Source organism: Lissotriton vulgaris, chromosome 7 (assembly GCF_964263255.1).
Source record: "Lissotriton vulgaris chromosome 7, aLisVul1.2, whole genome shotgun sequence".
Lineage (NCBI taxonomy): Eukaryota > Metazoa > Chordata > Amphibia > Caudata > Salamandridae > Lissotriton > Lissotriton vulgaris.
The window spans coordinates 1,251,375,688-1,251,388,772 of record NC_141695.1 but is presented as its reverse complement, the minus strand read 5'-3'; the positions used below and the strand labels follow the sequence as shown (position 1 = coordinate 1,251,388,772).

Here is a 13,085-nt window from a genome sequence, read left to right as displayed (position 1 = left end):
TCTGGTATGGGAAGAGGGGCAGCAATGATCGGAGAAGGAGAAGAGGAGGAAGTGGAGGAAAGGTAAGCAGTGAGTGGGATCCAAAGAAGGTCACGTTTGATGGCAAGGGAAACAGGGGATACATAGTTGGTATCTAAACGATGATTAAAGCAAATAGCATTCCACCAGGCAGAATAAGTAAGGTTTGAGGAATCTTTCCAATTGGAAGTAATTAAGTGAAAGGCTACAGCAAGAAAAAGGTCAAACAACTTGTAATGAGAAGGGGATTGAGGTAATTCTGGAGAGAGGGAGCCAAGGAAAGCGACGGATGGAGTGAAGGGGATCTGGAAATGGAAAATAGCGGAAATACGTGACCAAATTCCATGCCAGAAGGAGGTAACGTTAGGACAATGGAATAACATATGGGATAAATCAGCCGAAGAGGAAGAGCAGGACCAACACGCCGGAGAAAGGTCAGGGGAGAAGGAAGCCAATTTAGATGGAGAAAACAATAATTTTTGGTAAATAAAATAAAGGGTTTGTGTTGTATTGGCGGCACGGTAAGTTTTGTGAATCTTAATCCACAGCTTATCCCACAAAGAAACGGACCACGTGGCTGATAAATCTTGTTCCCAGGCCAGTTCAGTGCGTGATTTAGAGCGCTCCGAAGGTGTTAGGAGGCAGGAGTAGATACGAGAAGCAGAGGGAGAAGAAGTTTGGAGAGGAGACAAGAGAGGATAAAGTGGGGGAAATTCAGAAGAAGCTGGAAGAGAGTGAAGGAAGGAAAGAAGTGCAGGGAGGAGTAGAGTATACTGCTTGCGAAAGGAGTTGGGAAGAAGATAACGGGTTTGCAATTCAGAGAAGGATAAGGGAACTCCATCACAAAGCAACTGCGAAACCCATTTTATGCCTTTAGAGTGCCAGGATTTCCAGCAGAAGGTGCGGTTTTTAATGCGGAGCTGCTTATTGTGCCAGATGGGTTGATGAGATAAAGAAGCAGAGGATGGATAAGTAGAGGGGAGGAGAGGGGTAAGAACATGACACGAGTGTGCAATAATAGGAGAACGTAAAGAAGAAGTGTGAGCTGAAAAAGCAAGGAGTTCGGAAAAGTCAAAAGGAGAAATGAAGGACTTTTCCAAGGATAACCAAGTCGGTGGGTAGGTAGGGGGATCTGTAGAAATCCAACGAAGAGTTTGCCTCAGGGAAAAGGAATGATGATAAGTTTTAAAACTAGGGAATTTTAATCCTCCGTGAGACTTTTCTTTTTTAAGAGAGGAGAGCGCGATTCGAGGAGGTTTGCTCTGCCAGGGAAATTTAGATAGAAGAGAGTCCAAACGTTTAAAATAGTAATTAGGAATGTGAACAGGAATCATAGAGAGGGAGTATAAGATAATAGGGGCTAGCATCATCTTAATCGAGTCTAGTCTTCCCCACCAAGAAAGAAACAGTGGATTCCATTTAGTGATAGAATCTGAAAGTTTCTTGGTGATAGAATCAAAGTTGAATTTTAGAGTGTCTGAAATGGAAGAGGAAAACCAAAGGCCTAGATATTTAATTTTTGAGGGTTGCCAGGAAAATCCGGTTTGATCAAAATAATGCCGCAAGCAAGAGACATTAAGGGGAAGGATCTCGCATTTATCACGGTTAAGGCGGTAACCAGAAACTAAGGAGAAAGCTTCAACTTGACGAAGGAAGGAGAGGATAGTAGATTCAGGATTGGAGCAGTAAAAAAGAATATCGTCAGCGTAGGCTGATAATTTGACTTGGGCAGGGCCGGGGTTGAAACCAGTAATAAGATTATCTTGTCTAATCTTTGTTAAAAAGGGCTCGAGTGCAACAATAAACAATAAGGGGGAAAGGGGACAGCCTTGGCGAACTCGTCTGGAGAGGGAAAAATAATCAGAAATCTTACCATTGGCGAAAATAGAAGCTTTGGGGCCAGAATATAGGAGAGCAATGAGGGAAATTAATTTTGGGGGAAAGCCAATCCAGGAAAGAGCACGAAACATAAAATCCCAGCTAATACGCTCAAATGCCTTCTCGGCGTCAAGAGCAATGGCAGCTAAAGGGTATTGAATAGTGGAGGCTTTACTAAGGACGTTAAAGAAAACTCTCGAGTTGTCAGATGATAAGCGCCCTTTGACAAAGCCAGATTGCTCAGGACCAATGAGTTCAGGTAAAACGGGATCTATGCGGAGGGCAAGTAGTTTGGCAAAAATCTTGTAATCCGTATTTACAAGGGAAATGGGTCTATAATTCTTGCATAGGGTAGAGTCTTTGTTGTCTTTAGGAATAAGGCAGATCATTGCCTCCTGAAAAGTACCTTGAGAAAAGCCATCAGAGATAAAGGAATTGAAAAGAGAGAGCAAATGGGGTAAGAGTTGCTTGGAGAAATGATTATAAAATTCAATAGTAAACCCGTCAGGGCCAGGGGCTTTGCCACGACGGAGTATTGAGACTGCATGAGAGATTTCTGCTAAAGTGACATTAGATTCAAGCGGGGAAAAGTCAACATGGGAAGAGGAAGGGGGGGTGAGGGAATGAAAATAAGAAGTTAAATCATCAGGAAGAGGAGGGGATTCAGGGGTATAAAGTTGCTTATAAAAGAAAACAAAATTGTTTAGAATGTCTTCATCTTTGAAGTGTGAGATTCCATCCGAATCAGTGATGGAGGTAATCCGGGTTCTATCTTTACGTGTTTTTAGATAATTGGCCAAAAGTTTACCCATCTTGTTTTGACCGCCATAATAGCGGGCACTACATTTTAAAAGATAGGAGGAAGCGGCATCAGTGGAGGCCTTATTAAAAGCAATTTTCGCAGAAATAAGGTCCTTAAGAGAAGAATCAGAGGGGGATTGATAATAGGAATATTCCAATTTTTTGATTTTTGTTAAAAGGAGGGAGGATTGACGTTCAAAACCTTTCCGTTTTTTAGAGACAAAATTAATTATAAAACCTCTAGCCGTTGCCTTGAAGGAGTCCCAAATCATGGCAGGGGAGGAGTCAGGGGTAGAATTAGTAAGAAAAAAGTCAGTAAGAAAAGCACCGAACTGGTCTGTGAACTTGGAGTCAGCTAAGAGAGAATTATTGAAACGCCATCTGCTAGGTGAGGGTGAGAAGGGTATCAGGTAGAAGTCTACAAGGACAGGGGCATGATCAGATATGAGAATGGAGCCAATTTCAGAATTAAGGACACATTGGGTAAGGGATTTACTAAGGAAAAGGTAGTCGATACGAGATTGAGTTTTGTGAGGAGGGGAAAAATAACTGTATTCTTGGAGATCAGGATGACAGAGTCTCCAAATATCAGTGAGGGAATTACGACGAATAGTGGAGGTAAATTGGTTATGCATTTTGGATCGGACGAAAGTAACTGGGGAATGTCTGTCAAGGAAGGGATCATGAATCTGGTTGCAGTCACCACCAAAAATCATATAATTATCAGTTAGGGAAATTAATTTATCTGAGATGAGGGGCCAAAAGGTATGGTCAACATTAACTGGAGCATAAACATTAAAAATAACAATAGGCACATTGTCAATCTTCATTCTTAATAGGACAAAACGACCATCAGTATCAATTTCAAAATGAGAATCAGTAACAGCAAATTTTTTATGAACAAGTATAACTACGCCATTCTTTTTCCCCAAAGAGGGAGAAGAAAAAGCATGGCCGACCCAAAATCTTTTTAGTTTAGACGATTCAGTATCACTAAGGTGAGTCTCTTGTAACATGGCGACATCAGTTTTTAACTTGGCTAAATGAGCTAAAACACGCTGTCTTTTAATTGGGCTATTTAAACCTTTAACATTCCAAGATGTAACTCTGAATGATATAAAGTAAAAGCATGAACAAAGAAAATAATGCAATAAAAAGTGCAAAAGGGAGAACTGTAGTCAAAGGAAAATATGAGGCAAAGAAAGTGAAGGATATGATAAATTAGAGAATAAAAGAGAGTAAAAAAGTGGAGAAAGAAGCTAAGGAAGAAGTGGAGGGAAAAGGAAAACGAAGAAGTAGTAGTGAGAAAATGGGTGGAATAACAGCTGAGGAGATAGCAGGAAAAAATGAGGAGCAGAAGAGAGAGCAGAGAGAAAAAGAGAGAAAAAGAGAACACAACAACCAGATAATAACATGAAATCGTGACATACCTACAAATGACGGATTCAAAAGAAACAAGGGGGAAGGAGGAACCAAACGGAGTGACGGTAGTACCGGGGAGAAACAGGACGGAGGGCCGGGAGGCATCGCAGCAAGGGGAGGGATAAACTGTGGAGAAAAATAAGAGAACAATTGTCACAGATACGACAACAGGGGAAAAACATGTGTCAGCAATAAAACTAGGAAACGTGACGAGAAGGTAAAACAGTGAGGGGTAGGGAACATAAATTCAGCCAGCAGTCGAGGAGGAGGATTCCATAGGATCAGCATGATGAGCGTTGATGAAACTTCGAAGGCGAAGAGGGTCTTCAAACGTTGTAGTCTTATTATTATAAGTAACTTTAAATAGGCACGGGTGAAAAAGGCCATAACGAGCACCCATGTCCCGAAGAGCAGGTCTTAAGTCCAAGAAGGCCTTCCTCCTAGTAGCAGTGGCCTTGGCGTAATCCTGAGCAAAGAATAAAGTAGATCCGGACCAGGTAATGCGCTGAGAGGATTTTGCTGCTGATAGAACCTTCAAAAGGTCCGTGTATTCCAGGAAATACAGGATCACCCCTCTAGGCTTCTGAGAAGGGGAGGTCGTGGACGGAGGGCGACCTAATCTATGTGCTCTTTGAATGTTCAACAGGGTACCTTCTGGCATACGAAGGACTTTGGGGATGAAGAATTTGAAGAAACCAATAGGGTCTGTCCCCTCTTGTCCTTCCTCAAGGCCGTAGATATGGAGGTTGTTGCGCCTGTTACGGTTTTCAAGCTCCTCCGCTTGACGCTGAAGGGTAGAAACTTGAGAATGGAGAGGAGATATCTTCGCACAGTCATTCGTTAGAGATGAAAGCGATTGCTCCACAGTCGTAACCCTGCTGTCGAGCTGCGACCAGGAGTCGGTGAGAACTTGGAGTTTCGCATTAGTGTCTTCCATAAAAGGGCGCAGAGCCCGGATTTCCTCCAATAATAACTCCATCGAAACAGGAGATGATGGTTTTCGGAGGTGAAGGGGGATTTTGCCTGAGGCTTTTTGTGAGAGATTTCCCAGTAGGTGCTGTAGGAGTCTCAGACGCCGCCATCTTGTCTTCAGAAAGAGAAGATAAAGTAGATTGAGTTCGAGAAAACTCGGTAAAAATCTTCGAGTTTTTAATGAAAATATGCTTGGTAGGTGTTGCAGTCGTATTGCCTTTAGATCTACCCATAAATAGCCACGATACAACTGAAGCTGAAGCTGATAACATTCGGAGGTCGCGGGAGAGGCAAAATGGCCGCCGAGTGAAAGTCAGTCAGAAAAGGTAGAGAAAACTACTGAAAAATGTGCGCAGAATGTATCATACCTCCAAGGAATAAAGGAAAATGAGGATGAAGGAAAAATCACCACAGAGTTCTAAGAAAATCATTGATACGGTGACAGAGCTCAGCCGGAGAAAAAACAAAATGGTGGTCGCAGCGCGACAATGCAGTTGCGGAACTTACATAGTTCGTAAATCCAAAATGTCGCACTCCGGCGAAGCCACAAATATCAGGGTAGGAGGAGTAGATGTTCCGACGTCCTCACATCTCTGTATAAGGTTTGAGCAAGGTCTGAGCGAGTCAGTAAAGATGCCGTACACCGGACAGTCCGAGGAGCCTCACCCGGACACCGCCATTCACGCCGGGCGCCAAGCCACGCCCCCCCACTCACCTCTTTTTAAGTTGAACCTTTTCAGTAGCCTTCACCAACAATGCCCTCAACTCAGTGGTACAAGTACAGTGACCAAGGATGAAAGGCTGAATGTGCCCTGTTGAGAGGTTATCCTGTTACTTACAGGTGCCAGACAGATCTGTGAATTGAGTGTGTTAATGCAAGAAGTTTCCTAACAAACACATTGAAGGTTACCTTTTAGACCTTACTCTACTCCGAAGGCATGGCTCTTGAGTGATTTCCAGACCGAGTTTAGTGGCCTCTGGTTCAAAGGTGTTGCCAACCAAATCTTTCTAGTGTGATCCTCCTTCCAGGGATTGTGTGTTTTGCTGGCTGCAGAGCATTATCCAAATGTTGCTTGTTGCTGAGCCATGTTCTCAAATATGAACGATTAAAAATTCTTGGAGCGTGTCTCTTTCTCTGCCCATCAGGACTCATTTGAATCACTCTTGCAGAAAGCTCTTAGCATATTAATTATGCCTACCCGATATTTTGTACATGTGAAAGGGATCCCCGCAAGAGAACAACGTGTTGTGTCAAATAACCAACAAGTATGATTTATACAATTTCATAGAAATAATTCCAAAAAGGGGGAAAGATTCAATCTGGGTACTGTAATTTATTAGCAATACCTCGGTAGTAACATAATCAAACGATTTTGTGAAAGCCCCAGAGTGGAAAGGGGAAAGGGAGGGGAAGTGCTTGAGGGAGTGTAAAGGAGGAATGAGCACAGTTAAAAAGACAAGTGACAGGTACAAAAATTTTCAGCAAAGTCAAATTAATACAGATACATATGCCCGAAAATCAGGGCACACAATGATGACTAACTGAACAGAGAAACTTTCAACGGACACACAGTCAATTAGAAACTATAGAGGGCTTGTGCCGGACGTTTTTATTAATTTGACTTTGCTGAAAATTTTTGTACCTGTCACTTGTCTTTTTAACTGTGCTCATTCCTCCTTTACACTCCCTCAAGCACTTCCCCTCCCTTTCCCCTTTCCACTCTGGGGCTTTCACAAAATCGTTTGATTATGTTACTACCGAGGTATTGCTAATAAATTACAGTACCCAGATTGAATCTTTCCCCCTTTTTGGAATTATTTCTATGAAATTGTATAAATCATACTTGTTGGTTATTTGACACAACACGTTGTTCTCTTGCGGGGATCCCTTTCACATGTACTAGATATCGCCCAGGTCCCCGCGACTGCATGGGTTCAACCCCCTTCTTTGTATTATACCCGATATTTTGGCCACTGTCAGCAGGCAGCACAGCTCTATCCTCTCCAGTTGAATCATTTTAGTAGTTTGATGATTGTTGGTTTCTGTCAGTTTAGCCTTGCATCTGTGCCAAGACCTGGCAGTCACAGTGATGTGCTCCAGCTGCATTGTAGTTTCCCACAGGCTGCTCTTTTGCGCAAATATGACAGTGATCTCTTGAGGTGCCACGCCAGGTTGGGAGGATCTGTGTGTTCTTGGGACATCAGCACGTGCATGATGAACTGAAGAGTCCCACATCAGCACTTTTAGAAAGCCTATAGCCTAGCATCATTTAGACCCCTAATAGCTTCCTTTTGTTAGTCATTGAAATGTTTTTGTCTGTTGATTTGAAATGGGTCCTCCGTGTCACAAGTTCATCATAGTGAAAGCCAGGGCTACTGGCAGATCCTGTTCTATAGAACCAGTTGGTCTGGGCTCTTGTTTCCGGTGATTGTATTGTTAGTTTTGCTTTCACATTAACCAGTGTTTCTTGCTTTTTTGTTAACAGACAGCGAAGGAGAAAATGGAAGTACAGAGGAGAAAAACCAAACAAAGTGTCCTCAGCAAACTGGAGGAGAAGAGAAGAATTGCTGGTAAGTTCTGGTCAAGTTCATAGGGGTGTGCTTTAGTGTTTAGTTTTAGGAGATCCTGTTAGGGGGAAGGCTCTGACCAGTCTAGATATTAGAGGAGTTCTGACTGTGGAATGTCTGCATGGTAAGATATTTATGAACACTGAAGCCCATTCGTCTGAGGTTTGTATATGTTGTCTAAAGCACTAGTAATTAAAATAGTGATTGGACCATAGTTTTCTCTGCTATGTATCCCCAAACCATCACATTTTCCCTGTTTTTAACTTTGGTTTTTGTTGTTGGAGGGAGTTATGTATGCAGTGTGTCCTCTGATCACTGCAATGAGTCCTATAAATATGTAAGATTGTCCATTGCAAAGCTGCAGTGAAAGAATGCTGTTAACACTGCGTTCATCCTGTAGCATTGTAGTTTTGTCTCAATTAGTAACAATCCTGCTAAGCTTGTCCAGTATCCCACAAAGCCTCCTAGGGACCTGTAGTGTAAGATTTGTGTATCATGGAACGGGCTGCGCCGGCTAAATGTTCTTGAAACGCTGCAGTAAGTTCTGTATTGGTGCGACTGTTTCAAGTAGTGGTGCTCAGTAAGTTTACAAAGGGTACACAGATTGTTTTTGGATTGTAGTTTGATTTCATAGATGGAACAGCTCTCACTTATTGTCCAAGTACTAGTGCAGTGCATCCTGTAGCACTATAGTTCTGTCTGTTGCGGGAAATTGCATTCATTCACTGACAGTCTTTGGAAGGCTGCAATAAGTCTGTGAGATTGGAGTATTTATTGCCTTTGCCTCATACTGTAAAAAGTCAAATGAACCTCTGGAGCTTATATGTTTTCACTTATTGAAAAGAAGGAGGATTTATACAACAAACAACTGTAAATAAGTCCAAAGATCGGTTGGATACACATAGTTGAAGTCAGAATGATGGCATTATACTTTGACATAGCTTTTTTTTTCTTTTTTTTTTTTATAAATTGATTTTATTTCAGCAATCAGTTGTAAATTGTACACAATACATCACAAGATAGTTTATACAGTAAATTAATAATAACAACAATATATATATACAGAGAGCATTTGGTCATACAAAATCAGATCCATTTTGAAATAGGGGCCCATACATTTTGACCAAATATCTTCTTTTTTTTCCTTTGGATCTATGGATCGACATTTCTAATTGATATATGGATAACAATTCAATTGCTCTACATACATCAACATTTTCTACTTCGAGTTTCCTCTGCCATTTGCTCTCAACAAAACACAGATCATCATCAATTTGATTTAGCATCATCTGATAAACTATGACAATTTTCTTTACCCTTCTACTAGTTTCTAGAATATTGTTTTTACTCATACCTATATGATCAAGGAGACCCTTAGATTCCAGGAAGCTCCGCACATGGAGATATTTAAAAAAAATAGTTTCTGGATAAATTATATTCCTGTTGTAAAAAAGAATAAGAGGCGATTTGAGTGCCTTGGTAGAGATCTCCTATCAAACGGATCCCCGCGGAATGCCATCTAGTCATAATTTGGTCCTTAAAAATCTCCGGTAGCATACGATTGTTCAGTACCGGGGAATAATAATTTAGATCGCCACACCGAATAATTTTCTTTTTGATCTGTCTCCAAATTACCAAGGCCGCTATCAAGATTTTAAATTTAGTCTTTTTGTAATAACTGGGCTCTAATATCCTTACTAGGCATTGAGGGACTTCCTCTCCTAATAGCATTTCATAAATCGAAGGGCTGATCGATTCTTCCGTAATAATATCTGGAAAAATTAGTATGCCCATATATCTAAGTGAAATAACCCAATAATATAACCGGAAATTGGAAATCCCCCAATTGCCCTTCATTCTTGGAAGAGTACACCATTTAAGAGCCAGTCTAGATCGATGATAACCCCAAGGAAACCTGGATGCCATTCTGTCAATCTTAGAAAAGTAAAAAGCTGAAAACAAAAGAGGTATTGTACGAAATAAATACAAAAAAATTGGGAAAATCATCATTTTTAGTATATTAGCGCGGCCGTAAAGGGAAAAAGGTAAATTATTTAGCCTTTCCAAAGTTCTATTTGAGGATTTTAGCACTGGCTCTATGTTAAGACGCACTATGTCGTCAATTTTAGAAGATATTGTGATCTCAAGATATTGTGCCTCTGAAACAAAAACTAAATTGATAGGCCGGCCTTTTTCTGAATGAATCAGCTGTGTTTTTGTAAGATTTAGCTTGTAACCCGACAGATTTCCAAATTCTTTAGCTAGATCAGTTATTTTAGGTAACGCCCACCTAATATCAAAAGTGGTAATAGCGACATAATCGGCGTATGCAAATACTTTAAACTCGCTTTGTGAGATAATAACCGGAACAATATCAGCTTCCTTTTCTAATTTGCTGAGATAGGGATCCAAATATAAAGCAAACAACAAGTGGGAACAAGGACAACCTTGCCTTGTTTCCCTTGTTATCTTAAAATTCTCCGATAGTGTACCTGTTATCCGAATAGCAGCCTTCGGATGAAGATAGAGTGCCTTAATTGCCACAATGTATTCCTTAGACAGTCCCATCCAAGCCATTACAGACCACAGGAATCCCCAGGCGACCCTGTCGAACGCTTTTTCAGCGTCCAACAGCGCCACCGCAACCTGAGATTCCTTAGCCTGCGCCCAGTCCAGAAGTGCTATAATTTTTTTCACATGGTCCGTGGTATCTCTCTTTGAGATAAATCCATGTTGTCTTAATGAGACAAGAGTCGGCATGAACTTGTTCAATCTATTTGCAAGAATTTTAGAGAAGATCTTACTATCGACTGTAATAAGGAGATAGGTCTGTATGACCCTAACTCATTAACAGCCTTCCCTTTCTTCTTAAAAACAACTATAGTGGCTAACGACCATGAATCAGGAGGGTTACCTACAAAAGCTTGTTGGAATACTTTAATTAATTCTGGCTTAAATACACGATAAAATTCTAAAGGTACACTATCTGGTCCCATTGCCTTCCCAATAGCCAGGCTCAGGATTGCTACCTCAATTTCATCCCATACGATAGGAACACTCAGTATGCTTTTCTGCGCCTCCAACAGACCAGTTTATTTATACTTTCTAAGTATTGTGACCTTTTAGTTTCTATCTCCACATCGTTATCAGGTTGATGATATAATACCGGATAGAACTCACTAAACGCCTCTAATATATCCTCTTTAGACGTCCTAATGGCCCCACTCATATCTCAAATCTTTTACATTTTGTTGGATGCTGCTTTCTGCCGTAATCTCTGGGCTAGCACTTTGCCAGTTTGTTCATTTAGTTCAAAACTTTCTGTCCTATATTGTCTAAACTTGCAAGCTACTTGATCAGCTATATGGGAGTAAACTATGCTGCATTTAATGGACAGATCTAATTGGGCTTCTTCTATATGCTGGCTAGATTTAATGTTTTCGGCTAATTTTCTCTCTGCCTTTAGAACCATATCACAGTCATTTTTAAATTTATTCCGTTTATTCTTTAGCTGATAGTTCGAATATCTAAGGGTCTCTCCCCTTATTATAGATTTAAATGTGTCCCAGACAATTGGAACAGATGCAGTATTGTTATTGATCTGAAAAAACTCCTGAATAACTTTAGTCATATGCTGCAAGTAATCATCCTCAAATAATACATTCCTCTGGAATGACAAATTCATTTTAGGGCCTTCTGTGACTGATGGTAAACAAATATTTAACAAAAGTGGATTATGGTCTGATAGCAGTTTGGGAAGAATTTCCATCTCTATTTTGTCAATAAAATACTGGAAACAAAAAAATAATCAAGACGAACACATTTCCGATGAGGGGCAGAAAAACAACTATATACGGAGTCTTCAGGATTAAAAGTGTGCCAAACATCCATGAGACCATTATCCAAAACTAAATTCCGGAGAGCTTTATAAATCTGAGGTTTATACCCCAAATATTTATCACTTTGTCTAATATAACGGTTAGCTTCAATATGAATATTCATATCTCCACAAAAAATAATGGGTTGATTACACAGCGCAAGCTCTAAATTCAAAGAATTTAGCACTTCAGAATCATCTAGATTGGGGCCATATATTGTACAGATCATAAATATCTTTTGAGATAGCAGAAATTCTGCTAATGTCCATCTCCCCCACTTATCTGCAGATGTTTTGACACAAACCCCTAAACCTCGTCGCATCAAGATAGCAACTCCCCTCTTAATCCCTGTCTGTTTAGAACAAATTAACAAATCCAATCCTAAGTTTTTTAGCAGATGCCTTTTATCCCAGGCCACATGAGTTTCCTGCAAACAGAGAATGTCTATCTGCAGCAAATGTAACATTTTAGCCAAAATCCCTTTTTTTGTGCATCATTAAGGCCGTTGACATTCAGTGAGCAAACCTTTATTTTCCCACCCATTTTGAGAAAAAGAAAAAATTACACAAAAAAACAACATAGCTTTCATTTTCATTTCCATATCAATTTCGTATCTACAGTATCTAATAGAAGGATTCAATTTCCAATTCCCATACAAATTAACACTGACTAGCATGAACCTGTGCCCAATACCAACTGTTGCTGATTTACACCCACCCCACCACCACCACCCCCCAAAACCCCCCCGCACATCCCCCCAGCCCCTACTCCCTCCCCTCCTCCCTCCCCAACCCACCTTATGAGGCACCGGGACTGGTAGTCCCTGGTAACACAGAGTGCCCTTCCCTCCCGCCCTCCACGGTCAGAAAAAAAAAGAAGTGACCCATTTTTACCTAACCTTCTAACGAACTAACATTAAAGTTACACACAAAACATCATCTTCTTTTAACTTCGTCATCTTCATCATCTTTTTTTTTTTTAAGATGGCGGACGCTAAGTCGGCGGTGTGAGTTGCCGGCTCCTCCACTCCCGGTCAGGAAAAGGGGGGAAAATAAAGATTTACCTGTTATCTGTGACATGGATGCGGATGAGAACTCTTGAATGCTTTGTGGATGCATTGTGGAAAAGACTGCAGGTTTCATCAGGGGATTTTTTGCTATGAGACGAGTCGAGCCATGCTGAGGCGTGCTGAGCGAGCGCGTCTTCCTCTGCGTTTCCGTCGGCGTATTCAGTATTGGTGTTTCATGGTCCCGCCCGCGGCTCTTTGATGGTGTGTTTGATACTGTTACTCGCTCGAACAGTGCGGAGCCCGTTTCAGGCTTGGCGTTTTCCTTACTTCTGGCTTGGACTACCGCGGGGTATCACCTCAGGCAGTGGATGTTATATGCCTCCAAAATCTGCAAATCCTCCTCCTAAACCGCCGGTTACCAGGAGTGTTAAAACGAAAACTTTGGTGATGGCTGAAGGAGCTTTGGATTCAGAAACTGCGGGCTCCATGTCGGATACCCTGAAAGCCGGTGAGTCAGCTACAATGCAGCAATCTGTGAA

The 13,085-nt window shown here is 41.2% G+C and overlaps 1 protein-coding gene across 2 annotated transcripts in view; it reads left to right on the top strand.

Annotated features, from left to right (window-relative positions):
- Positions 1–13,085, top strand: part of UIMC1 (ubiquitin interaction motif containing 1) — a 437,824-nt gene that overhangs the window by 85,956 nt on the left and 338,783 nt on the right. For both annotated transcript variants that reach the window (XM_086931770.1, XM_086931769.1), the window contains exon 3: positions 7,578–7,662. In XM_086931770.1, coding sequence (XP_086787896.1) covers positions 7,578–7,662 — 85 coding nt within the window. The remainder of the gene's footprint in view (positions 1–7,577; positions 7,663–13,085) is intronic.